This window comes from Numida meleagris, chromosome Z (assembly GCF_002078875.1).
Source record: "Numida meleagris isolate 19003 breed g44 Domestic line chromosome Z, NumMel1.0, whole genome shotgun sequence".
NCBI lineage: Eukaryota > Metazoa > Chordata > Aves > Galliformes > Numididae > Numida > Numida meleagris.
This window is the reverse complement of record NC_034438.1, coordinates 56,381,363-56,409,179: the sequence shown is the minus strand read 5'-3', so window position 1 is coordinate 56,409,179 and position 27,817 is coordinate 56,381,363. Positions and strand designations below refer to the sequence as shown.

Sequence of the window (27,817 nt, the reverse complement as noted above, 5' to 3'; positions counted from 1 at the left end):
AGACTTGCAGCTATTCATGTTTTTTATAAACTTAAATTCTTATATTGGTTTTTCCTACCTTTAACTCTTAGAATGTAATGTCTTATATCCTGAGAAGAGATCCAGATGACTGACAGTGTTCTCATGGTCTTATTCTTTAATAGAACTCAGAAATATTTTTAAATTTTCACTAGCCATTTCCAATAGTAGAGTTTGATATATAATTGGATCCAGTAAGCATCTACAGTTTGTTTCTGATTCCTTGGGAATCAGAAGAAGAAGAAGCTTTTACCCCTTTGTCTTGAAAATATGCCAAATTTCAGATGTATCTAATACAAGGAAAGTAGATAACTGCAATATTTAAATTCTTTTTAAATGTATATGTGCATGTATTTGAGTTGCATTCATAAGACAGAGTTAACAAATCATTGTCCTGGGTCATGAGGTATTAATATTTACTTAAGTCAGTTTGTTGTTGACTTTGTAAATGATTCTTTTCTCACATCTAGATATGAGGAAAAGCTTTTGCTACAGAAGTTATAATGGAACCACCTGTGAGAATGAACTGCCCTTCAATGTAACCAAAAGGATGTGCTGCTGCACGTACAATGTTGGGAAAGCCTGGAACAAACCTTGTGAACCATGTCCAACTCCAGGAACAGGTAAAGCCTACCATAATCATCCCTTTTTTTTTTTTTCACTTTACTCATCTGCTTCTTTGACACATTAGCTAAAGCAACATTTCAGCCAGAAAAAACACCTCTGCCATCATTCCCAAGCACAATGACAATACTCTGTCATCTTCTCAGTGGCTGGTTTAAGTCTGGCTGTGCTAAAAAGGAATAAATATTTCTTCCATTCTTGAAGTATCACTCCGTGTTGAGTGGAAAGATACAGTTTGAATGCTTGAGGGAAACAATCATTCACACACATTGATTAAAATATCTAGGAAGCATATGCAGATTTTTCCCTCTAAGCTTCCCCTGAGGTCAAGGACAAGGGAAAAAAATACTGTCAGGTCTCCTTGTATGGAGCTAAATAAAAAGGCCTGACCTTTCCATCATCAGCAGAAGTGTGTCAGCTCTGTACCTAAAATATATTTGTAAGAGTATAGTTAGATCTATCTATTTTTTTTTGTGATGGGATGTGAAGAGTCAGGATTTTAGAAAATGGCCCTAAAAAATGAGTATACTATAGTTGCCTTGATCTTTCTTTCTAACAAATACGAAGGCTTTCACAGGTCTTATATGGACATAAAATCGCATCCAGACATAACTATATGTCAAAAATCTATGTTTGTGAAGGTAGGACAACCAGGCTGACATACGAGGCATAAGCAAGTCCTCTGAATATGTGATTCAATGGAGTTAAATCCAGTTGGTGGCCAGTCATGAACGGTGTCCCCCAGGGCTTGGTACTGGGGCCAGTTCTATTCAACATCTTTATCAATGATCTTGATGAGGGAATTGAGTGCACCCTCAGTAAGTTTGGAGAGAGTGCTGGGAGAGAGTGTTGATCTGCCAGAGGGTAGAAAGGCTTTACAGAGGGATCTGGATAGACTAGAACGATGGGCCAAGGTAAACTTTATGAGCTCCAGTAGGGCCACATGTTGGGTCCTGCATTTTGGTCACAACAACCAGGTTGTTGTGGTTGGATATCAGGAAAAACTTATTTACAGAAAGGGTTGTTAAGCAGTGGAATAGGCTCCCCAGGGAGGTGGTTGAGTCACCATTCCTAAATGTGTTTAAAAACTATTTGGATGTGGTGCTCATGGACATGATTTAGTGGTGGGTTGTTAGAGTTAGGCTAGTATGGTTCGGTTGTGGTTGGGCTTTATGATCTTGAAGGTCTTTTCCAACCTGAGAAATGCTGTGATTCTATGATTCTATTCTATGATTACAGAACTCCCATCTCTAAAGCTGTCCCCTTGAGGTTTCTGGAAAAGCAGTCATCAGGCAGTAATACTAGGGTGAAGATGTCTGTTGCCTGTCCAGTCTTCCAGGATAATTAATTTAGGGTAATATCATTCAGTAGCTGCATTGCTGGTGAATACATTTATCCAGGTAGTTCTAATCTCTGTCAGAAGAGAAAGATTGTGTTTCATTACTTAAGTGTATTAACTTTTCCAGATTTTTCATTTGTGTCTCAAGTCTGAGCATGATCCTCATAGCTGCTTTTACATTACATCTACTGAAGATGATCAACTTGCAAAAGCTCGTTAAGCAGGGCATACTAATGGAAGTAAAAATTTTGTTCTGCAAAATAAGGTGAAAATGATAAGGTTTTCAGGTTTTTTTTTCAGTTAGTCTTTATGGAGTCTCTTGCCTGGAACGAATCACCCTTAAGAGCTCAGCTTTTGAGGAAAAACCACTGGTCGGAGAATTACCAGCTTGGAAACCTGACAGTAGCACCTGGACCTCATTAAAAGATTCTTACATTTGTAGAAAAAGCTTTCCTAGATTGGAAAAAAAAAAAAAAAGCCTCCAAAAAAACCAAACCTGTTTTATACAAATACATTTTACTATTTAACTGACTTTGCACTAAGCTAGTGCCGCTATAACTATAGCCATACCTCTTGTGGGTGCATAATCTGTGGTGTTAGTATAAATAACGCATTCCTTTCATTCCACATGGTATATTCTGGTGATGTAAGGGAAATAGCAGATAATTTACGGAAGATTTTCTCCACAAGCAGTAAAGAGGAGGAAAATAGGACTGAAAACACCCTCTTCCATTCCTTTCTTAAGTAGGAGGAGGGAAAATTAAGGAGTGTTCCTAGCAGTCAGGAATGGGAGATGAAAATAAGAGAGGAAATAACGTTTGCAATCACAGAGAGCTCATAAAATTCTTTCCCACAGTCATTTGTTTCTGTACCATAAAATTGTCATCATGATGACAACACAATGAGAAAATGCAGCAAAGTACTTGCAGGGATTCATGCAATTAATATTCTCACTTGGAGGAAATAATTCTCCTTTTAAATTGGTAAGACAGGTTCTCAAAAACTTCTGCCATTTTTTAACCTTTGTTAAAACAATTTTGCTGAGACAGTTTACAAGGAGATGCAGGGTTAAAATGCTGAAGTTTTTCAGCATTATCTTGTTAGCTGCTTCAAGTGCTTTTCCTGTATTTGGAAACACAGCTTACCCTCTGTTCACCATGAAAATAGATTGTGTGAGGGATCAAACACAAATTGCTAGTGTAAATGGTTGAATAGCTGAAGTTACAGGATATAATCAGTTGTTCTGAAATCTGGGCGAGGGCTAAACATCAGAGACAGGGATTAAGACACAGTGACCTTATCCAGTTTGCTTGACTGTGCTCAGTAGCTCATTAAAAGCATTATTCTGCTCTGATGAGAATTGTATTGTTCCTTTAAATGAACTTCACATGCCAATTTTTTCTTTGTGAAATTTTTTCTTCCATTTTTTGTATTAATGCTTAACAATCAGTCTCTGATGCCTTCAGGTACTAAAGATTATATTGCTTGGGATTACTCGTTATACTGATCATAGACATTGCCATAAAGGCTTTAATGAATTTATCAGTCTTGTGACAGCTTTTTCCACCCAAAGAACTGTAAAAAGCTGCTTCACTGCTACAAAGTAGCCAGGTATTTGCAGAACTTTTTTCATGATTGAATCATTTTGGAAGTGCTTGACTTCAGGTTTTTTTTTCCATGTTCTGTGTTAGATCTTTTTGTCCTATGAAAAATAACACGGAGATAAGCATGTGGTTTTTGGAAATAGTCTTTAAAGAAATAATTAGAAAGTCAAGCTTATAAAAAGTAAATCTCTGGAGTGTTTGTATATTGCTAATTTGGCACTCTTTTGTGAAAGCATTATGCTGCAGTCCTGATGTATTACTTGCTGTTTTTCTACACAGTGCAAACTGAAACAAATTTGAAAGAACTCTATTAAATAAAATGTAAAATATGTAGGAAAGAAGGTTTGCAACGTCCAAAGCTGTTCCTTCATTTTCCCAGAACTAGTTAGGCATTATCACATGAATAGATTGTCATTGTCCATGGGGACAGGGTAATAAACATTAGGCCCTCTTATTACCAAGTGTGTATGTTTCACAAATGTACTGACAATAGTAAATGGCATAAATTTATCTGTAGAAAATAACTGTTAAAAAGAATACCTTAAATCTTATACTTGTTGATATAAAATAGCAGAAAGTTGCTGAATGATAAAGCACTGTGACAGTGAGCTCTAAGACTCTCATTCTGTAGTGCAAGACAAACCTCAGCAGGCATTAAACAGTCATTAGAGAGCAGGACGGAAGACAGAAAATGCTGATGTTCAGACGTTGGATCCTACTCAGCTACCTACAAAAATAACGAAGAATATTTGAATGTGAAAAAATTATCTTGCAAAATCATATTCCGAGTAACAATCAACTACATTTGCTGAAATTAATTCATATTTTGTTTCAGGAAGATGAGAATTATTCAAGTTATAACCCCAGTGATTAAGTGATTTAGAGTGCAGAGAATCAAGAAGTTCAGACAACAGCCAGTAGAGAAGTAAACTATCGGCACTCTGGATGAGAGATCATTGCTTATGGGAAAAAATAAGGGTCTTCTTTTTAGTTTATGGTGCTGGAAGAGACGCTTTAATAATTTCTATAAATTTTAGGTTTAGAGTTGAGTTAAAGGTTGAGTTCATATGCTCTCTCTTGTTGAATAGTAGCTGTCAGAGAACAGACTTACTGTAGGGTTCTCATCAGGATGAATAGTGGACGAAGCACTTATGGAAGTCTCCAGATGTTTTCCTTTCAGAACCACTTTGAATTTTAGCTAAGTGGGACATTTTAAAAATTTTATCCATATTCTATAGCAGAAAAATTTATCTTGGCTTAACACTGCAGGTATGAATATCTACCACATTTCTTAGAATTTTTCATGAAGAACATTATAAAGGGTTAAGATGGAAAGATACAGTTGTTTTTTTTTTTTGGGAATTTGAGTGTTCGTATAATCTAAGAAGATTTTAAACAGCAGCTGGATGTTTATTGTTAGCAAACACATAACCTAAAGGAAGCTACTCATGCAAATAAGTTGTATCTTCACACTGGAAATATTTTGCTCCCCTCAGACAAGTGGAATTTCAGCATAGAATTCCACCATTACTCTCAATATTTTACAAATGACATAGTGAACAATAGTTATAGTCCTGTTATTTTTGATATTTCTGCCTTGATCAAAGTTAATATATTGTAAATGTGTTGCACATTTTTTCTTGAAAACATTGTTCTACCAGTAAAATCTTATGTCAATATAGGTGCTTTATAAGAAGTACTTCTCTTAAAAACATAATTGTTTATTTCTTACATCCTGCAATTATTACTAGATTTCATGGTAAGTGGAAATAAGAACTAGAGATTTTTGTTCACAAGTAGCTGATTTTTTCTCCATATGTTGGAAATCCACTGATCTCCATACATCTTGCCTGGAATACCGTGCAGTTATTGATTTGGAACTTGTGTGCATTTCCCTTAGAACCATTTAAGTTGGCAGGGAGATTTAAAGGTCATCCAGTCCAACTCCCATTCTTGAGATGCTCTGAGAAAGCAGGTATACAATGAGCTTAATGAAACAGTGCTCTTTCTGAAGCACCTATTTCAAAGTAGTGTGTCCATCCTGCTCTTCAGTTCAGTGGAACTAAGCTGCAATAATCTCTCCACAAAAGAACAGAGAGAGTATTGTCAGAGAAGGCTAGGTATGGGTAAATTAAATTTATTCATTCTTTCTGAAACAGTTGCTGCAGATTCTCTCTACAGGTTTCTAGAAAGCAGAAATAAACCTTACATGGCAAGTTACAGAGTTCTATTTAAAACATAACTTGAAGCTCTGCTTGCTCAAACCAGACAGTTGTTCTTGTGCCGAAGTCTGTGAAGATTTGCAAAAAGGCAGGTATGAATTAGTGCTCCATTTGCATTCATTTATTGGCAACTTCATTATTAGTTTGTACAGGAGGCAATGGCTCCTTCTTCTAAGTGTATTTGGCATATATGAGTTCTGAGAGAACTATAAGTAATTGGGAGATCTATAAATATAAAAATAGATTTTTCTCTTGTTTGCTCCAGCTGAATTCAAGAACATATGTGGTAATATTCCTGGCTTTACTTTTGACATTCATACTGGAAAAGCTGTTGGTAAGTTTGAATAAACTTAATTTAACCAACAATTGTTAACACATAAGGTTGCTGCAGATAGTACTAAAATGAATATTTCATAAAATAAAATCCTTATTTGTTGTGTAGTTTTGAAGGTGACACATTGTGAGAGCAAAATTATAATGGTTTGATTTTTATATTTTTTGATTTCTACATTTTGTTGTTTTTTTTTTTTTTTTGCTCTTCATCCTATTTTATAGGTTTGAGTTTTAACTGGTAAGATGAAGAGTTTTGCCTTCAAAAATGTTGATGGACTTATCAGCACATTTGTAACAGTTCTGCATCTTGTCTAGTATTTCTCTGTATCACTTCCTGAACTTCACATAATTGTTTTTTCTCATAGTGGCGCATATACTTAGATATATACCCTGTATATAACTTAAGTAGATTAAAAGGAACCTCTCAGCTCAGTGTAAAGACCAGTGAAATTGAGAATATGTGCGGTATGTAAAGCCACAAGGGCTGACTAGCTCATCTGAATTTCAGACATCGATGAATGTAAAGAAATCCCAGGAATCTGCGCAAATGGTGTTTGCATCAATCAAATTGGCAGCTTCCGCTGTGAATGCCCAACTGGATTCAGCTACAATGACCTGCTCTTGGTCTGTGAAGGTGATTTGAAGTGATGTTATTTTCTACATAGTCCCCATAAGCACACTTATCTTAAAGAGAAGGGGAAATTTTAATTTACATATTTTTCAAACTATAATTGACAAGTTGTCAGCTTTCTTGTAGGGTTCAAGTCTGTAAATGTGTTTGTGATATGTTTGTCTTTAATACATATGCTCATACACTTAATTTTTCATTGTTTTATGTCAGCTATTGCACTGACTCCTAAATTAGAAGTAAATGGAATGCTTTTATTTCATTTTATTTTGGGGAGGTAATTTAATTCTTGTTCTCAAAACTTGTTCAATGAAGAGCTTCCCTTCATATTCCTTTCTTGTGTCTGTTCTTCTGTGGTTTTATAGGTGAACAAGTATCAGATATTCATAAAGTATGGTAGTGAAATTTCATGTGTCCTAAAGTCAGTACGATTTTTATCATTGGTATTCAGGGGACTAGTGCTGAAGACGCTTGTACCGTAAAATGCTAAAAAACTGTGCTTCTTATTTTTCACCCCCCCAAAAAATATTTTGTTTAACATATGCAAAGGCACAGAGGAACTTAATACAAAGAATTAATTAAATTATGTAGCCCTTTAAAATTGCATGGCTCCTTCAGTGTGTAGGGAGTTGGATTCATAGGATTTTCCTTCATCCAAAAAGAGTGCTGTTGAAATGAAACGAAATGCTATTGATTTTGCCTTTAATCTATGTGTTTGGCACAAGAAAGTGAAGGTCAGCATCTTAGTACTTGGTTGAGGATGGCCTACCAAGATGAGTCTTGCATGTGACTGACAATGCAGTCCAAATACTAAGACAGAAATAAATAACTTGTGATTTTTGACTGTGTCTCTTGATATTTCAGATATTGACGAGTGCAGTAATGGAGACAATCTCTGTCAGAGAAATGCAGACTGTATCAACAGTCCTGGTAGTTACCGCTGTGAATGTGCTGCTGGTTTTAAACTTTCACCCAACGGCGCCTGTGTTGGTAAGAAATCAGTTGATTTTTCTAGTCTGAATCTGTTTTTACCTAATCAAGGGTCTGTATTTGATTCTCTTGACGGATAAAAGCAACATTTATTTTCTGTTGCCTTGCATATTCTGATGTGTATCTTATGTGCTAGTTTTTATTTTATAGCTCTGTTTCTCTGTACAAGAGAAGAAAAGACAGGGTAAAATTTTTAAAGAACATTCTTCAGGTATCAACAAAATAGTAACAGTAGTTTTGACCTTGAGGTGTATAGGCAAGAAGTTCTTATAAAATGAATTTTTGTTATGATTCAGATTTAGTTATGGATAATTTTGAATCTGGTTTTAATAATAATAACAGATTGTAAGAACATGTTTGTGTAAAATGAATGAATAATATAAGTCAATAATGTGTACCATCTGTTTTATATTTTTGTTATAGATCGCAATGAATGTCTGGAAATTCCTAATGTTTGCAGTCATGGTTTATGTGTGGACATGCAAGGAAGTTACCAATGCATATGTCACAATGGTTTTAAGGCATCTCAAGACCAGACTATGTGCATGGGTATGGAAAGAAAATGCTTTTGTGGTTCAAAAAAAAGGGGGAGACAGAAGGGAGTGAGTCTAGAAATATATATTTTAATTGTATGTGAAGAATACATTGGCATTAAAAGACTATTCATATGTTTTTGAATTTTATGAATAAAACACATGAAGTTGCCATTGGAGTAAATATGTCAGCTGGAGAACAAATCACAGTATTCTCAGAGGTAGCTCCATGTTACTGAAGAATGTGTTAACCCCATTTTCACAAAAATACATAACAGCTCATTTGAAAGAAAAGTGTATAGGTGATGTGATAAGAGTTTGGAGGTTACAGGAAAATATTTACCTGTAAACAAATAAAAATGCTTCAGAAAGTCCACAAGACCTAGGAGATTAAGATCTAAGTGTCTTTCAGATCCTCATGAGACTCCAAAGACTACTGGAGCAGGAGGCATAAAGTACTGAATTCTTAGTGACTTAAAAAGTGTATGTATCCAAGACTTTATAGGCAAGCTTTATAATTCTAGATGCATTACTGGCATCATAAATTTGCTTATACAAACTATATTGTGAAGAATTATATAACTTCAATATAGAGCATTTTCAGCAAATTTTCATGTGCATAAAAATTAAATGTGTATATTAAATTTCAGACAGTTCCAAGTCTGTGACATACATTAAGAAATGAAGCATTATTACTAGGGAAAATAAAAACACAAAATGCTTTGAGATACCACGTATGCACTTATTCTTATCTTTCCAGGTAGGAGTGTGTTTTAAAATACAAATGAAAAATAAGTGTCATATGTAATGTACCTACAGTCTTACAAGTACCTAGGAGCTTACACACCACGCTGTAAAAATCAGTAGTATAACTAAAATATGTGAGAGATGACAGGAGAGTGAGGTTTAGAATACTGTCACTGTGTGCACATATATCACACCAACAAATACTTGGGGAAAATAAATTCCAGCATACACTTTTGTTTCTCTTTGCAGATGTTGATGAGTGTGAACGCCATCCGTGTGGGAATGGAACATGTAAAAACACTGTTGGATCATATAACTGTCTGTGTTATCCAGGATTTGAATTAACTCATAATAATGATTGTATGGGTAGGTGATGTAATCCAAACTTTGCTTTCATTGTTGCTGGCTTAATATGCCAAGGAGGTTGTATAATTAAAATTCAAACTGAAGATGTTTTGGAATGCTAGGGAAGTTAACTGAATGCAGGAATGGAGGTTATTATTAGTTTTGAAAATTGAAAATGTGTATTCCTGGGCAGCTTGAGATAATGTAAACCCTAAAACTCTTGACCACTGGGGCAGCCATAACAGTTCACTGACATTTTAAGGCAGCCCTCAAACTGAATAGATTAATTGGGCAATTATAGCACACACCTTTTGCTACTGGCAAAGTCCATAAGGACCACTCACAGTAAGTATGAGCATTACCTCTGGAATTTAAAATAATTTATTTATTTTGCCATATTATTTGAAACTTTTGCACAGTGAAGGAGGAAAGAGACCATCAGTAAAAAAGCCAGCACAACTAATCTTCTAGATCTCCTACTCTCCTGAGATGAACACTGCTTATTCAGAGACACTGCTATTTCCTGTGCCTTAATAGTGGACACCACAAGGATATCGATGGTTCTGGACAATTTTAATACTTGTGATAAAGAATAGGCTTTCTCAGCTAAAGAATAGACTTTTTAAGTCTCAGGAGATTGGCCTTGTGAAAAGCCTAAGCCAGAAAATAAGCCATCACATTCCTTTCTGCTATAGAAGAAAGACAAAAAACAGTCTGCTGGTTCCTTTGTGGTTCAGGAGAGAGCTAAAACATCTTAAAAACATTTTAAATCCTTTGCTTTTCCAGGAAAGAGAAAATTCAAAAATTGTTCTAGAAAGAAGAGATTGCAGCCAAAGAATGGTATTTATTCCGAGGAGGTTCTTCACAGTGGCAGTAAAAGCTGCCAGGATACTGCCTGGAGCATCCAGTACCTCTCTGCCAGGCTGTGCCTTCGAGGAGGCTAAGGAGCCCAAGCTGACTCTGAGACTTGGCTTTAGTGAGCATGTTTCTTGACGGTCTGGAGAGCCCCAGGGCTTTCTTCGAAGCTATAACAGTCATTCAAAGGCAATTTAAACCCATCTCAGTGCAATGCTCCCAAGATATTTGTACTTGTGAAACTGTAACATACAAGAAGTGCACTTTGGAATAAGCTAGTAACTAGGCACGACTGTACTGCCTGAAGCAGAGGATACATCTTGTTCAGGAGCTGTTACTTTATGTTTTTGAAGACAACTAAAAACCTCTTTAGTAAAACTGATGTTAGTCTTTGTCATTCAAATTAAAGTATTTTTTACAACAGTAAGGTGTAAGTTGTTCTTCCAGTGTGATACTAACCCAGTCTCCTTGATTTTCCTTTCTCCTTACACTTTTTAGTCTGTAATACTCATCTGTAATACATTACTGTATTATAAAGTGTTCCTTTCAGTTTGCATATCTTCTTGAGCACATATAGAATCCAGAGAATGTCCAGAACACCCCAAGTAACCTTTTCTGTGTCTGGAGTTACTATAATACAGTCACTCGGCAGTAATTAACTGTCTCCAGATGCAGTAGCTGAGGTAATGCTGCAAGTTTAAAAAGCATAATATTCTACCAAAAAAAAAAAAAAAAAAAAGTGTTGCTTAAGTAGAACATTTTTTTTAAAGCACTTGAATGGAAGTTACTTTCCATCTGTCAGCTGTTCTCTTGTTGTTGCAATATTTGCCTTCTCCGTGGAAATATGGAGATGTATTGCTACTTGAGTTTGTTCATAACGTACTGTATATACTGCACCTGCTTATAGATTCTAATGGTTAAATTCTTGGAGGGACTCAAATCTTGCTTATGGCGTTTTGCTTTGTTTTTTACAGATATTGATGAATGCAGTTCCTTCTTTGGTCAGGTGTGCAGAAATGGCCGGTGTTTCAATGAAATTGGTTCCTTCAAATGTTTATGTAATGAAGGATATGAACTTACTCTAGATGGCAAGAACTGCATTGGTATGTATGTTACCACAATGAGATGTTACAGTACTGCTGAGGTGAAAAAATAGAACTGAATATTTTAAGAATAAAAAAAATAACTTCAGTGTGAAGTATGTATATACCGTATGACTTCAGTATAACTCAGTAGAAGTAACTGGGTTTTGGAATAATTGATCTTTGTACATTTAAATGCCTTAAAAAAAGAATATTAGAAAAATTCCCTGCCAACATTTTAGTGAAGAACACTGTTTTGTAATGCAAGAACAATGTCATAGGAATTACATGATTCTAAACCTTTCCTGATACCATCTGCTCTCTTAAGATACTAATGAGTGTGTGGCACTGCCTGGTTCATGCTCCCCTGGTACCTGTCAAAATTTAGAAGGATCGTTCAGATGCATCTGTCCACCAGGATATGAAGTGAAGAGTGAAAGTTGTATTGGTAAGGCAAGTTGTAATTGTTGTTTCTAAACAATTTAAAAATTAAATAAAGCATCTTGTTCTCAATGGGTGCAAAGTAGTTGTATGCACTGGTGATTGTGAATTTTATCCTCCTTAAAATCATGGGGACAGGGAATAAATAGTAAAAGTCTACAGGAAGATATTTTAGAAGGAGAAGACAAGATATCATCTTGTACCATATTGTACTATATTTTGAAATGTTAATTTCTCCATTGATGCAAACTGAAAATTGCAAAGTTTTACTTTTCAAAAATAAAACAATGTTCAGTATTTCACAAACCCATATTTTTCAACTGTAGATAAAACACACCAACTCATGTACTAGATTTATATTATGTTTACAAAGGAGGTTATTATTGGCAATCAATTCATGACAGAAGTTTCTGACTTCACAACCGAGTGATGAATTTAGAAATCTTGATAAAATTTTGGAGTTTAAGGCAACAATTGCCTAAATTGGCTTATTCTAACAGTTCTTTTCAAATTTAGTGTTTTATACACCGTCTCTCAAGTGCTGAGATTCACAGGGAGAGAGTGGAACAGATCTTCCATTAGCTTGCATGTTCTTGTTTGTTCATAGTCACATTTGAACATAATTCAGAAGCTAAGCGCTACTTGGTGAATTAAGATTTGGTGTGTGAGGATGAGAAAGAAATCCAAGTTTCAACTCAATTTATATCGGAACTGCTGTGAATGAATTTGCCATTTAAATATGCTATGTGAGGCACTTGGCAAGAAGGGTGCATGCAACCGATTCTCAGGAGCAAAGTCTTTGGTTCCTGAATGGTCAGAGGACAAGTGTTAGCAGCTGTCTCTACACTGTGACTACATAAAAAAGACAGATTCTCAGCTTAAATTACTGAGGTTAGCTGATGTGACATCCCCAAACACACTCAGTGAAATAACTCCCAATTATAGATGAGCAACTTGAATGGAATGAGGAAAAAACTTCACAATTTGTCTTGTATTAACCTAACATTGTGAGTGCAGGAACAAAGTCTGAACAAAAGGAACTTTCTGAATTTTTGCTATGTACAAGAGGATATATTTTCTAAGTCCCAGAGCTTTCTCATTCTATTGTATCTTACCACAATGCTTAGTTTGCCTGCCAACTTTATGGTTTCTTTTGTCAGCTCCTGTTCCCATATTAGCAGTTGTGTTGGAGATAAATTCAAAATCAGGTGTAACTGCAAAAATCACTGAGTTAAAATGAAAGCTTTTGGTATACCTGGAATATCACTGTTTATGTCCATTTTAGTATCCTGACAGAAGTCTTGATATTTTTTACAAAATCGGTGACTGACAAATAGATATTTGCTCTGCCACATGTCCAGAAAATTTGAAGATAAATTTACTGGAAATACCCTAGATAATCATGTGATTGTAGTAATACTTTGATTAATAATTTGACAGCTCTCAAAATCTATGATGTTCCCAATTACTTTCTGTTGATCTTAGATGCAGACGTCTTTGTTAGAACTCATTGCTTCCCTCTGTAGTGGGAATGGTGGATACAGCTAGATTAATTCTTGAGTTCACATGATTCTGTGCAGGAGAAATCAAAACAAGTGGGAGCAAAATAGATATTCTTATTTTTCACCTACCTGTTTAATGTATTGTCTTTCATTAAATGGGAAATGGAGGGGACAAGATTCTTAGTTTTGCTGCCATTTTTTGGTTAGCCGCCTGTACATCATGGGCACAAAAATAGTTTCTTCCACTACTCCTGAGCCATTCCTTACAGTAATAATCAGATCTTCAAAAGAAAAGTTTTTCCATCCCATTAATGCCACTGAATAGATGAGCTTTGTGTACTAGCAACAGCCACACTAACTGGGAAATTACCTTTCTTTGACTAAAAAGAGCTAACTCAAAGGACTTCGCATAGGAAGAGTCTGTCCATGGAAAGCAGCTGTGGAGTTTGGTCACATGCCACTTCATGCGACGGTGGTTTATTCGTGTGCAGTACCTACTAGTAACTTCTGAATTGGCACCCTAGGTGACAGTTTTCAGATATAAATTTGAGAGGACTTGTTTCTACTTGTATCCTCCCCACATTCCACTTATCTTTTCCTATGCAAAGGAGTGAGTGTTTTTCCACTGTTGCCTTATCTGATAAATATAGATCATTTTTATAAAAATTTGATATAGTATAGAGTCCAATATGTATCGGGAAAAATGACACTACAGATATTTGACTCAGCATCAATAAAAACATACTCTCATGGAGAATACCCATTTCTGCTTAGAATTTAAGATCAGTATGGATATAATTACAGATATACAGCCACAGTTCTCTATGATGTTTCTTTAATATCTATTCCTGTACGACTCAAGAGGGGCTCTACTGCAGGTATAGTTTTGACAAGTTTTAAAATGCGCTTCAGAATTTGCTGCACTATAATTACCTTTAGAAATTACTTTACTAAAGAGACTTATTTCTTCTGCCAGCATTTGCAAAAGAGAATAAACTAAAATCTGGTTTAAAATAATAGATATGAAAAGTGAGTATATTAATGTATTACTTTTCTTACTCTTTGTCTATCTAGACAGCAGCCTGATACTATTTCAGCTGTGCAATTTTACCGATACTTGGTACTTATATTAGTCCTTTGCTTTAAGTTATTAATTATTTTGAATATAATCAGATTTATTAAAAAAAAAAAAAAAAAAGAAATGCTTAGGTAGCCTTAGCTGTAGTTTGTAAGTTATTCAATTAAACAGAATTTAAAAAAAAAAACTGGTAAATATAAATTTGTGTTTTATAGTCCTCCCTCTGTCTATAGTTTCAGTTCAAGAGTCAGTCAATCAATGTGGGCAAAATGCCTTTTATTACAAAGAATCCCCAGCACAGAGAATTTTTAAAAATTCATGTTTGGATGTTGTATGTTAACTGGAAAACATTTTTATTATAACTGTATCTCCTCCTCTGTTTCAGTCTGAAAGCATTTATTTAAAGTTTATGTTATACATATGACAAAAAAACAAATATTTTCAGAAGAAAGGGAATGCCAGTGACACACTCTAATTTGAAAGAGTGAGTTGGGCATTCAGCCTGCTTTATCTCCTGATTGCTTTATTGAAGGAGTACCTCTCACTGAAGTTAAATGAATAAATAATCTTTTTAAACTAATGAATTCATGGCTGATAGGATTATTATGAATGTTTTCTCAAAAATTTTGCAGATATTAATGAGTGCAATGAGGATCCCAACATCTGTCTCTTTGGCTCCTGTACAAACACTCCAGGAGGTTTCCAGTGCATTTGTCCTACAGGTTTTGTGCTGTCTGATAATGGACGGAGATGTTTTGGTGAGTTTAAGGATTAAGCAGTTTAAAAGCTGATTCTAACAGGTAACCAGTACTCTGTGAAAAAGGTAAAAGGGGACTTCTGGAGGCTCCTCCCAGAATATGCCCTTATGAGTGCTGGAAAGTGCTTTCAAAGCAATAAGAAAAATGCAATCTTGATATTATTCCTTCTTGAGCTAGATATGCATTTTTTTTAACCCGTTAAGAGCTGCTAGCTACACAAAAAGGTATTTTCTTTTTTTAGATACCCGCCAGAGCTTCTGTTTCACTAATTTTGAGAATGGGAAGTGCTCTGTCCCAAAGGCTTTCAACACCACAAAGGCAAAGTGCTGCTGCAGTAAAATGCCGGGAGAAGGATGGGGTGATCCTTGTGAGCTTTGCCCAAAGGAAGAAGAAGGTAACACATCCAAGATTCAAATAAAGATTTTAAGGTGGGAGAAAAAGGGAGGTACATTTGTGTTGTGTCTTTTTGATCATTAGAAAGAGAGATGTGTTTAGCATTCTCTCTTACAGCCTTTCAGTTATTTTTTTATCCAAAGTTCAAGTGCAGAAAGGAAAATGCACCATGTGCACTTGGAAGCTCAGCATGTTCTAGTACTGCCATCCTGCCTTAGAGATGGTGTCACTTTTACATCTGGCAAATATTGCATGAGGGCTGTGAACAGTTGAGTTTGGAAAAACGTGGTATAGATGATGTCTGATTTGAGATAGGTTTAACCATTTATCATGGTTCTCTTTCTCTCAGTTTCTCTCTATTTAAAAATATGTGTCTCCACAGTTGCTTTTCAGGACCTCTGTCCATATGGTCATGGGACTATTCCTGGAATTGATGATACACGTGAAGGTAGGTATTCTTTTCCCTCTTAATTGAAAAAAATATATATTTATACTTAAAGCTAGACTTGGATTTTGTACTGTGTGATGGCTTACTCCCCACAGCCCACGGGTGACAAGAGGCTAACTTTTAATAAATGTGGATCATTACAAGATAGATCAGAGATTACCTTTGAAATTACATGGAGAGAGACCAACAGAGCAGGGCACTTTGTGTTTGAAAAATGTTTTATTAAGACTTGATAAAGAACACATCAGCTAATAAGTGGTTGCTAATATCTTCCTACTTTTTAGATGTTAATGAATGCCTTGAAAGCCCAGGGATTTGCTCAAATGGCCACTGCATCAACACTGATGGATCCTTCCGCTGCGAGTGCCCAATGGGATACAACTTAGATTTCACTGGAGTACATTGTATTGGTGTGTCCCTGTTTCATAAATGCTAAGAAATATAGCATTTGAATTTAAAACACAATTTAAAGTGTGTCCCAGTTTCCTTCAGCTTACATTTACTCATTTGTTACGTACAGATACTGATGAATGTTCAATTGGCAACCCATGTGGAAATGGTACATGCACTAATGTTATTGGCAGTTTTGAATGCAACTGTCATGAAGGATTTGAGCCAGGCCCTATGATGAATTGTGAAGGTAATTTGTCTTCTACATTTTTTCCTTTGATTTCTGTATGTCAAATTGCTGTACTAGACAGGCATTTTGTTCTGTAAAAAGCAGGAGGAAAAAAGTTTCTCTGCTTCAGATATCTCATTGGGAAAATAATAAATTGATTTAATCAGTATTTTTGCTTCTGAAATCATGTTAGTCTTTGTTTTGTTATTAAGCTGTCTGATGGAGAGGGGTAAAAAGAATAAATGATAACAGTTGGGCCCCCAAAATAACCTCAAAAAAATACAGCAAACGAGTGCAAAAATGCATCAACTTGCCGAGCATTTTTTCATAAGTGAGGCAGCTCAGTTATGAACTGACCCACTCATCACAATCATAGTAGCAAGAGAGTTGCATTGCATCCAATAAACTGAAATCAGGCCACTGGTCCATCTAGTCTTTATTTCATCCCTCACTGTTCTGAAGCGCTAATTCAGAACAGTATACAAGCATGACTAACAACTTTCAGCAGCTCATTCCTCTCAATATTTGTGGATCTAGGGAAAATATGATTTAGAAAGGAGAACGTTTCCCTGCAGAGAGGGTTCAGTATATCCATTTATGGATCTGTTGTCCGAGAATCTGTCCAGTACAGTCTTGAACCTATTGATATCATCTGCATCTACAGCCTCTTGTGGCAGCAAGATGCAAAAGTTCACCACTCTCACAACTTAGAAAAAAATTTTCTTTCATCTATTTTGAGCCAATCCTCTGTTAGTTTCAATAAATAACTCTTATTTTTCATGGTGAGGAATTTGTGAGCAACCATTCTGTTTTCATCAGATCTTTATCAGGATCCTTCTTAAAAAAATTATTTTTTTTATGAGTCTAATTAGTTTGCTTTCCAAAGCAAGAATTCATATTCTTACAGTTGAAAAAAACCTGACATCTCTCGTCACACATATATACATTTAAAAAATTTAATAAGAATCTGAGATAGAACTTACCACAGCCTGTCATTATAAGTTCAAGTAACTCCATATTTATGGTATCACTGTTCTTATGCAGAGCTTCATGCAGGTTCCTATGCCTACTCAAAATCAAACATCCACAACTTTCTGTTTTAAAATATTTTTGATAGTTTTAGGTAGGAGTAAAAGTATAAAAACTTCTGTGTGATTGTTTTAAAACTTAGTGGAAAATGATGTTTTTGTTCCTTTCTGTTCAGATATAAATGAGTGTGCTCAGAATCCCTTGCTGTGTGCTTTTCGATGTATCAATACTTACGGGTTCTATGAATGCACCTGTCCAGTTGGCTATGAACTGAGAGAAGACCAAAAGATGTGCAAAGGTAATGACTGAAATGTAAACTTCTTCCCATTTTCCATCACCTTGTGTTGGCCAAAGCATACTCCAAATATTTCTTTGCATCTCACATTCATCATCTTAGTGAAATGTAGCAAACAGAAGATGATTATTTTCTCTTTAAAAAGTTACATAAGACAAAATTTGCATGAGACCAATATCTAGTGCTTTGGGTATTCTTGCTGTGGGATGTAAAGACAAGAACGTCAAGATGGTGAAGCTCATCTTTTAACAACTCACAAAGATTATTTCTATAACTGAAGTTAAGCATAGCTCTCAGATTTTGTTCAGTGCTTGTCTGCTAGGAAAGTCTGGATGTCCTTTTTTTCTTGAGAGAGTGCTTGTTGTCTTCAGTAACTGAAGTTACTGCAAAGATGTTCAAACGCAAAATGTGTGTATTTTTCCAGATCTAGATGAATGTGCTGAAGGTCTCCATGACTGTGAATCAAGAGGCATGATGTGCAAAAATTTGATTGGTACCTTCATGTGCATTTGTCCTCCTGGAATGACACGGAGACCTGATGGAGAAGGCTGTACAGGTAAAGCTTAGAAAAGAAAGAAGACGTTTGATGCAATTCCAACCAGTAAACAATTCTCTGTATGTGTGTTTAATAAACTTCAAAGTAGCAGTTCATAAAGGATGCTCAAGATATCTGTTAGTACCCAGCATCTTAAACTTACTTTGTATTTTCAAGACTTGAGCCTTATTTGAAAGTAGTCCTAAAGGACTAGGAGGTGTTTCAGAAGAAAAACGTTGTTTTTGTTTCTTTAGTTGTTCAACCAAGTCAGGAAGTTTTTCAGACACTTGTTAGATTTAAAGCATTAAGTAACCAGACGAAAGAGACCTTATCTGGTAAGAAGGAAAATTATTGTAAATAAGAAGTTATATTTCCTTCAACATTAATACTGTCTATAAATAATGTGGCAGTTCCTTAAAGAATTAAAACTATGAAATTTTCATATAACTGTTAGGTTTTACATATAAAAGCCACAAAGCAAGAGATTTGGATGCTACCATAGTTCAAAACCTCTATTCTCTGTATACGCAGAGAGTATAGGGGGATTAGAGCCTTCATCCTAGATGCAGAATACAAGGCATGAAATAAGGTATGATTACTAGAAAGGTCTTTCTTCTGCTTGATCAGTTGTTTATTTTTCTACTTCTTGCAAATATTATGCAAAATACTGAATGCATTCTACAGATCTGATACGTTTTCATGTAACGCTAACCTGATATATATCTGGACATTTGGTATTTTTGTAAAGATGAAAATGAATGCCGCACCAAGCCAGGTATCTGTGAAAATGGTCGTTGCATGAATATTATTGGGAGCTACCGATGTGAATGTAATGAAGGATTCCTGTCAAGCCCATCAGGCATCGAGTGTCTTGGTAAGTGCCATTTTCATATACACTCCACCTTATATTAAAGAATATAAAAGCAGTTAAGGATGTGGAGTGTAAATTAGGTTTCTGAGTACCTAACAGCTGCTGCTTTTAGGTGAAGAAACTAAATAATGTTCCTAATGAATTAACGCAATGAAATCATGTTAAATGATAGAATATTAAATAATGACAGGATGAGAAGCATCTTGAGAATGCGGGCTGAATTGAGCTATCAGGGGCCTGACATCTAAATTCCAAATTGCATAAACATGCTGCTATCCAGAAAAATTAATTACTTTTAAAGAGGCAGGATTTAGTTACCTTAGATAGATTACAAACCGGAATGCACAGCAAACTAAAATGTTTCCATGATCAGAACATGATTTTAATCACCACAGTATTTCAGCTAGGCATCTGAACATTCTGTACTGTTAATGTAGACTATGAATATGAATAAAAAATATAAGAATGTCATGAAAAATAGCAAAATATATTTAAAAGTTATTGAGGCATGCCTGCACACTAAATACCGATGAAGGATTTAATATTCATCAACCTTATTCCTTACCAGTATGCTCAGACTTGTCATTTGCACTATAAAATTACTTGTTCCATTTTTAAAAATCAAACAGAACTGTGGAATCTTAACATTTTCATGACCAACATTCAAGTGCAGATTATTCAAAGTGTCTTAGAATACCAGCGTGTGAAACTGTAGGAGTTTGTGGGACTACATGAAGCACACTTGCATTAAAATACTTAGATTCAATTGGAATACTTAAGTAGGTATATGCTGTATAACCAGCTGTCTGTGAATTGCCCTTAGTAGTATGCTGACTTCATGGCAAAGTAATAATATTCGAATTGCAGGGTATTTCCTAAGGATTAGGGCCAGACGGAAAAAGGCTGCTGCAGACTGTTAACTCCAGCCAGTCATAACTGGCAAGGAAATATCCTGCTTTCATTATTGCTTTCTTATATTTTAATGTATACATACATATATACATGCATTATTTTTTGAAAACTATTCTTTGGGTTAGTTTGCTTATTACTACATATTCTTTAGTGCTGTCCAGATGAGTCATGACTGAAAAATGAGTCTGACAGAAGCAAACTGTATCTTCAGAATTAAATCACAAACATTAAAACTTAGCTTATACTATTTAAAATGTATTCTGTTCACATTAAAATATATTCCACCTCAAATCAGGGACAAAGCATTATATGGTCTTAGGGTATACAGGGCTTAAAGACCTGCACAAAATACCTATCTATGAGAACAGAAATCTGCTAAGTCCTGCAAATCATGGCAGCAAACATGGTATCTCACACAAGTGGCATTTTCCATGAGGATATCTTTATCTTATGAACCCAAAACAATTTTCATTTAAGGCAGAGATCACATTTTACCTGTTTCATGTAAGCAGTCTACAGATTATATTCTTATACTTGTAAACCAGAAGGTCAGCGTGATGTTCAGAAATGTGCAGTTTCAGAGGGATATGAAAGATTTTAACTTGAAGCTTTAAGATGAAAAAAAAATAATCTTTCCTTTAGAAACATTAACATTTGTCAGACTGTTGTTGACAATATTTCCATTTTAATTAACAAATTAGACAAGGGACATAACCTACTTAGAAGTATCATCTCTGCAAAATTTAGAATTTCCAGATAATTTGAAGCTGGGATCTCTCTTCAGCTGCCTGTGTGAAGGAAATGTGCAGGAGGGTATGATTATGTAGTTTTACTCATCTTTCGTGGCAGACAGGTGTTAATCAAAGCAATCAACAATAAAGGAAAATTGACTGAGGAGATAAACAGTATGGTTATATAAATCTATTTTTCCAACCTACAAACTAGAAGTGTCACTAAAAAAGACTAGGTAATTGCATAGAGACTTGTAAGTGCTGAGGATTTTGTCATTTATATCATACCAAGCTACAGATGATCAGACATGCCAGTTTGGCCAGTAAAACAAAACAAGAACAAAACAAAACAATAGCCCAACCCCAAGAACCCCAGCTCCAAGAAAATCTATTAAATACAAGCCAAACATAGGTAGCTTAAGTGGGAGCTCAGTTTGGCTTCCAACTTGTTTTATTATGAAGCAAGCTTGCCAGGTATGCCTCAGGCCATATCCTTCCTAGAATTACAACTCATACCATGCCACTCAGGTACTGAACTTCAAGGATGTCTGGAATAAACTTGGAATCACAACAAATGATCAGAAGTCATGACAAGTTTTTGAAAGGCTAAGTCAAAACAGACTTCACAGAGTTGTTGCTAATAATTTAGTGCTTGCATGTGTTGACTAAGAGCCAAAATAATACATCAGATGCTTAATGGTTCAGATGTTTAGCTCCTACTCTTTCCTGGTATCCCCACTTTTTCCTTACAGATAACCGCCAAGGCTTTTGCTTTGCTGAAGTTCTACAGACAATGTGTCAGATGGCCTCAAGCAGCCGGAATCTTGTCACTAAATCTGAGTGCTGCTGTGATGGAGGCCGGGGCTGGGGCAATCAGTGTGAGCTCTGCCCACTTCCTGGAACCACCCAATACAAGAAACTCTGTCCACATGGGCCAGGATATACTACAGATGGAAGAGGTATTTGCAGAGATGAAAGGAGGTAGAAAATGGTAAAGGAATTCACTCACTTGCTTAAGAAAATGCAGTATTCTCTTTGAAGCTCCTTCGAAGAATTTCCTCTGAAACATCAGAGTTTGATTTTTCAAATGCTGCTGCATGGCCAGAAATTAAAAACATCTTTAAACGGTAGCTGTGCTAGAAATAGTCACAGCTGTGCACAATTTTCAGGGTCGGGATCTAAAGAAGGATCAACCAGTAACTAAAAGCAAGAAATGGTCCCAAAACTTTTGATTGCTGGGAAGTTTTACATATAAGGCAGTAGGCAACAGCAGTTACTTTAACAGCTGTTTCATTGAATGCTTTGTAGTTCCTATTTACACAGAAGAAACTAACATAAATTTTTAAGTTGTGGTGAAGAAAATATCTTTCTAGTCATAACTAAATTCACTTTTACACATCGCTTTTTTCTGATTGAACAAAACTGGAACCAGATTACCCAATGAAATAGCAGGAAATTTTGATGCTGAAAATGATAATGAAAGTTTCAGGAATGTTTGCCTGCGTGTTCAGGCCCATTTTGAAAGGGAAAGAAAGGGTAAAGTTACCGTCAGAAGCATGATGATGAGGAACTGTGGAAAAATTGAAAAAGGGAGTACTTCTTTCCCCTTCCCAGTAATGTTTCCATGGCATTGCACAGAATCATGGAATGGTTAGGTTTGGAAAGGAGCTCTGGGTCCATCAGGCCCAACTTGTGCTCCAGCAGGGACACCCAGAGCAAGGTGCCCAGGACCATGTCCATATGACTTTGGAATATCTCCAAGGAGGAGATTCCACAGCCTGTCTGGGCAGTCTGTGACAGTGCTTCATCACCTGCACAGCACAGAAGTGCTTCCTGGTGTTCAGAAGGAAATTCCTGTGCTCCAGATTGTGCCCAGTGCCTCTTGTCCTGGTACTGGGAACCACCAATAAGAGCCTGACTTCATCCTCTTTGCACCCTCCCTTCAGGTACTTACAGACATTTATAAGATCTCCTCTGGGCCTCCTCTTCTTTGGGCTGAACATCCCAGCTCTCTCAGGCTTTCTTCATAGGAGAGGTGTGCTAGTCACTTCATTGTCTTGGTGGACCTCCTCTGAACTCTTTCTGGTGTATCCATGTCTATCCTGTATGGGAAGAGAACCCAGCACTAAACACAGTACTCCAGGTGCAACATAACCAATGCTGAGAAGACCGTTGGTAGAACCTGCTCTTTTTTTTCGGAGTATTTTTTATTCAGAAGGAAGAGTGAACAGCAGATGTCAAATTCAAAACAAATACTTTAAATTAAAAAAAAAATAGTTTTTTTAAAAAACATTTAATATTTTCTTTACAGATATTGATGAATGTAAGGTGATGCCAAACCTTTGTAGAAATGGACAGTGTATCAACACTATGGGCTCCTTCCGCTGCTTTTGCAAAGTTGGCTATACGACTGACATAAGCAGTACATCTTGTGTGGGTAAGATGCAGCCTCTTAATTCTATTTTTTTTAACTTGGTAAATAATTACACAATGCAACTCTCTGTCAGCCTTTGTAAACCTCTGTGTGTAAAAGCGGTTTTTATCTATTTCTCTCTTTCCGCTTTTCTTTATTTGTCTTCCTAATATGCCTTTCTGGTTTTATATTTCATTTTGCAAAATGGGGAAGCAAGCTATGTTGGCAGTATTCCTGCAGTAGAATGAGCCACTGAAATACGTTCCAGCTGTGTAACCATTTTGACTGACAAAGAACTTACTGCTTCATTTTCCTGTTGGTTAACTCATCTAAGTATATAGTCTGCCTGAAAAGGAATCCTTTGTCTGTAAATGAAAGTATTAATGTCACTGTCACTCTAATGTTTAACTCTGCCACTTGCAGTGGCAACTCAATAGAGACTCCACGGTGACAATAGGATAAGAAATGAAAACCCTGCAAAAATGTAAATGAGATGCTTTTTCTACAATTTTTTCTTAAATGAAGTGCTGTTTAGGAAACATCTTTCAAACAAACCAGTACAAGAAATATGTAACAATTTCTCTCTTCAGATCTGGATGAGTGCTCCCAGTCTCCTAAACCATGCAATTTTATCTGCAAGAATTCAGAAGGGAGCTATCAATGCTCATGTCCTCGAGGCTACATCCTCCAAGAAGATGGAAAGACATGTAAAGGTAAGGGAAGTTAAACACACTAATTCTAATTTTACTGCACTTTGATTGAAAATGAAATAATTTTTAAGCATGATTTTTTTTCAAGTTAGACTAAGTGTACCTCTTTTGTGTTGACTTTTTGTAAGACAACAACATCTGTTACTTTCAGATCTTGACGAATGTCAAACTAAACAACACAATTGTCAGTTTCTCTGTGTCAACACCCTTGGAGGCTTCACCTGCAAATGTCCACCTGGTTTTACTCAACATCACACAGCTTGTATTGGTAAGAAAAACAGAAATTTTCTTGCATCAGTTTTTCTCTAAAATGAACATTCTCAATTTTTACCCATTATTTTTTCAGTGTATAAACAATGATAATTTGAAGCAATAATGTCAGCAGTCCAGAAAACAGGTCTTGAAAAGCAGCAGTTACAGCTAAAGAAAAATGAAAGGGTATCCACTAACTGTATTTTCTTGCCTAGTAAACAGTTCTATCTATTTAATACAAGTTATTATATTTTAAGTATAACCACATGGACACAAAGGAGTAAAGTATTAAAATCTGATTTAAAATGTAGTTAAAAGAAAAACAAACTGCCTTTTCTTCTTTAATAGATACAGATGTCTTTAGATCTTAAGCATATGAATCTTGCCAACTAGAACTATTTTAGTTAAGCTAATACAGAGGTGCAGCATTTTTCCTCTGTCAGCAATTACATACCTTGGTCTTCCAGACTCATAAAGGAATTATAACCTGTGCTTCCAATTTATTAAGTACTTATACCTCTGCATGAGTCATCAGATCATCTGAAATTTAAATATGAAAAGCAACACTTTTAAAATCAGTTTTTTGGATCTCTGTGGTTTTCAGCCTCTAAAGAAGTGTTTTATGAACATGCATAACATCTTATCCTGAGGAATACTATCTTTTTCTCTATGCTCTAATTTTAAGATAACAATGAATGTGGTTCTCAGCCATCACTCTGTGGATCAAAAGGAATTTGCCAGAACACTCCTGGAAGTTTTACCTGTGAATGCCAAAGGGGATTTTCCCTGGATTCTACTGGATTAAACTGTGAAGGTAACTAGTGAAAGTCAATTTATTTTTATGGTGCAAATCCATTCCTCTGTGTATAGTTAATCCTATGATGTCAAAGATAAATCACATTCATAAAACAGAGCAGTGGACAGAGTAAAAGTATATACCAACAATAAAAAGGAATGTATTTGAGGTATTTAAAACATAAATGTATGTATGAACATACTGCCTGACTCTTTTTCAAACAAGCTAGAATTAAAAAGCGCTATTTAGTTAGACTCTCAAACAACTCTTTTCAGAGTGTCATTTCACATTCACATAAGGCTTATGCATCAAAAATTATTTTTTTTTCGTTTTCATGTACTCTGATAGGAATCTCTAAAATCCCAACTTTTATGTTGTCTTCTATAGCTTTATCTTTCTCTCTTGGCCCAAAAAGGAACCCCAGTCAAGAAATCTGGATTCCAGCATTCCAATGTCTTTAGTGGGTCTCAGATACTGAACAAAGAAAAAATCAAAAGGGAGAGGTGGACAAATTTATGACATGTCAAAATGTCAGTTACTTTGACGAAAGTATTTAAAATAGGAATTGATATTTGGAGTGTATTTCTATAATAAAACTCAGTATGTGCACAGCCAGAAGTTGAAGAAAGCATTGTCATCTGTCAGTTTACTTTGTTCTCTTCAATTACATTCATCCTTCTTGCATAGTTTACCCAGTAGCTATGAAACAAAACACTAAGTTACATGTACCAAAGCATTCACAGGGTACGTAACTAACTGGACCATCAGAACTGCTCTATGTGCGTTTACTGATGAAAGGACAGCCTGGTAGTGTGGTTTTCTGGACTTCAGGTTTAGGGACATCTCAGGTCCATGGAATTTGTGGACAACTGTGGACAACTGGGGTGTAACTTAGTATTTGTGGTATCATTAATTACTTTTTTTATTTTTTACTGGTATTACAAGCTGTACCTGACACACTTGTCTACTTACAGTGACTTGGTATTTACTTATTTCTTATAGCAGATGCTATTTCGGATTGTCATGTTTTTACATTTTGGTTTTTTTTGCGGCTTTCTCCTTTATTTACATATTGATCACAGACTGTTTGGATGGCTTTTTCTTTTTAATTGCTAAGGTAAACAGCTGCACTGCAGCCAAATTATCTAGTATTAGATATGGAGGTTGGCGGCCCTGCCTGCAGCAGGGAGGTTGGAGCTTGAGATCCCCTGTGGGATGATCCTTGAGGTCCCTTCCAACACAAGCCATTCTATGATTCTATGAAATTTGCTATGTTCCTCACATTTGAACACTTCAGAGTGTTCTAGGAAAACGAAGGCTTAGTCCTGTAGAGTTGGTGTGAAAACTGAAGTCCAATTCCAATTGCATTGTAAAAATAACATCAAAGCAATATTATGTGTAATTACAAGGGATAGTCTTTCTTCCCCACATCTGAATCATGTGAAGGTTCAAAATCTTCAATTTGATTATTGGTAGATAGGAAGAACTCTACATGAATTGAGTGTCAGGCTTTCCAAACAGATAGCCTGAACAGCACTTCCATCTTAGAACAGTATTCCTCTGCCATAAATACTGGTGTTTGGCTGATCAGTGAGTAACATATTTGACAACATGTATATTGATGTAATTATTTCTTGTTCTACTTCTCTCCCAAATGCAAAGATGTGGATGAATGTGATGGGAATCATAGATGCCAGCATGGCTGTCAAAACATCCTAGGTGGATACAGATGTGGATGCCCACAAGGGTATATTCAGCATTACCAGTGGAATCAATGTGTTGGTAAGGAAACAAAATGTATGGAATACATTTGAATAGCAAAAGTGTCATTGTGATCACAGTGACAACCACCAGGTGAGAAGAATGGGCGCTGTATGTGTCTGCTAAGGATATGCAAGCATATAGTTTTTTAATACCTCTCCCCTTCCCTTCATCCACTTCATACTCCCAGTGTAGATCAATGACAGATGACAAAGAGAAAGCATATTCATATTCATAACATGTTCATCCTATTCATCTTGTTAAAACTCTCTGTGACAAGGTGTCTCTCCTAGTCTGACTCCCTTCTCCTCAGGAAAACCCTCATCTTAGAAAGGTGGAAAGGTGTTCCTTGAATTCCTTCAATTCAAGCTAAAGCAAATAGCTGTGTTGGAGAAGAAAAATCCAGCCTTTCATGAATAAGAATCACGCATCCCCATTAGCCTTTTTAGAGTAATGCAGAGCAGTCTATAGTGAAAAGGGAGAAAATATACCATCATAATAATTAATGGTTTCCTACTTCCAAAGTGTAGTGTGAAGGCTTGCTATAGTTCATTGGGCAGGCAATAAGGACAAATTAATCAGTTTAGCAGTTTTCTTCTACATCTGGCTCATTCATACCATCATTTCTTCTCTGTGTTTCATGAACTAAGCCAATTCTCACATCATATGGAATGTAAGAAATAAAAAAAACATAAATAAAAACCCACTCAGCCGAACTTCCCCATCCTGCATGGTGCAGCAATCAGAGGATGACTGTGAGCAGTGACACAGATCTCCTATAGGTTGATCTTATTGCCCTATTACACATCAAAACCAGTTTTTTATACTTGCTTTACATTAAATAGCACACCAGGCAGTTTTTCTTAGGACCCAATCTCCACCATCTCTGCCTAATACTGCTCTCAGCAAAAAAAGCAGGAACAGGTAACAATTCCCAAAAATTTCCAAAACAG

The 27,817-nt window shown here is 35.9% G+C and overlaps 1 protein-coding gene across 2 annotated transcripts in view; it reads left to right on the top strand.

Annotated features, from left to right (window-relative positions):
- FBN2 (fibrillin 2) overlaps window positions 1–27,817 on the top strand; it is a 172,831-nt gene that overhangs the window by 137,861 nt on the left and 7,153 nt on the right. For both annotated transcript variants that reach the window (XM_021381204.1, XM_021381203.1), the window contains 22 exons: window positions 489–641; window positions 6,073–6,141; window positions 6,649–6,774; window positions 7,633–7,758; window positions 8,182–8,307; window positions 9,288–9,404; window positions 11,213–11,341; window positions 11,649–11,768; window positions 14,974–15,099; window positions 15,341–15,493; window positions 15,875–15,940; window positions 16,225–16,350; window positions 16,461–16,580; window positions 17,764–17,886; window positions 18,308–18,439; window positions 19,167–19,292; window positions 21,685–21,891; window positions 23,244–23,369; window positions 23,936–24,058; window positions 24,207–24,323; window positions 24,993–25,121; window positions 26,766–26,885. In XM_021381204.1, the coding sequence (XP_021236879.1) occupies window positions 489–641; window positions 6,073–6,141; window positions 6,649–6,774; window positions 7,633–7,758; window positions 8,182–8,307; window positions 9,288–9,404; window positions 11,213–11,341; window positions 11,649–11,768; window positions 14,974–15,099; window positions 15,341–15,493; window positions 15,875–15,940; window positions 16,225–16,350; window positions 16,461–16,580; window positions 17,764–17,886; window positions 18,308–18,439; window positions 19,167–19,292; window positions 21,685–21,891; window positions 23,244–23,369; window positions 23,936–24,058; window positions 24,207–24,323; window positions 24,993–25,121; window positions 26,766–26,885 (2,760 nt within the window). The remainder of the gene's footprint in view (window positions 1–488; window positions 642–6,072; window positions 6,142–6,648; window positions 6,775–7,632; window positions 7,759–8,181; window positions 8,308–9,287; window positions 9,405–11,212; window positions 11,342–11,648; window positions 11,769–14,973; window positions 15,100–15,340; window positions 15,494–15,874; window positions 15,941–16,224; window positions 16,351–16,460; window positions 16,581–17,763; window positions 17,887–18,307; window positions 18,440–19,166; window positions 19,293–21,684; window positions 21,892–23,243; window positions 23,370–23,935; window positions 24,059–24,206; window positions 24,324–24,992; window positions 25,122–26,765; window positions 26,886–27,817) is intronic.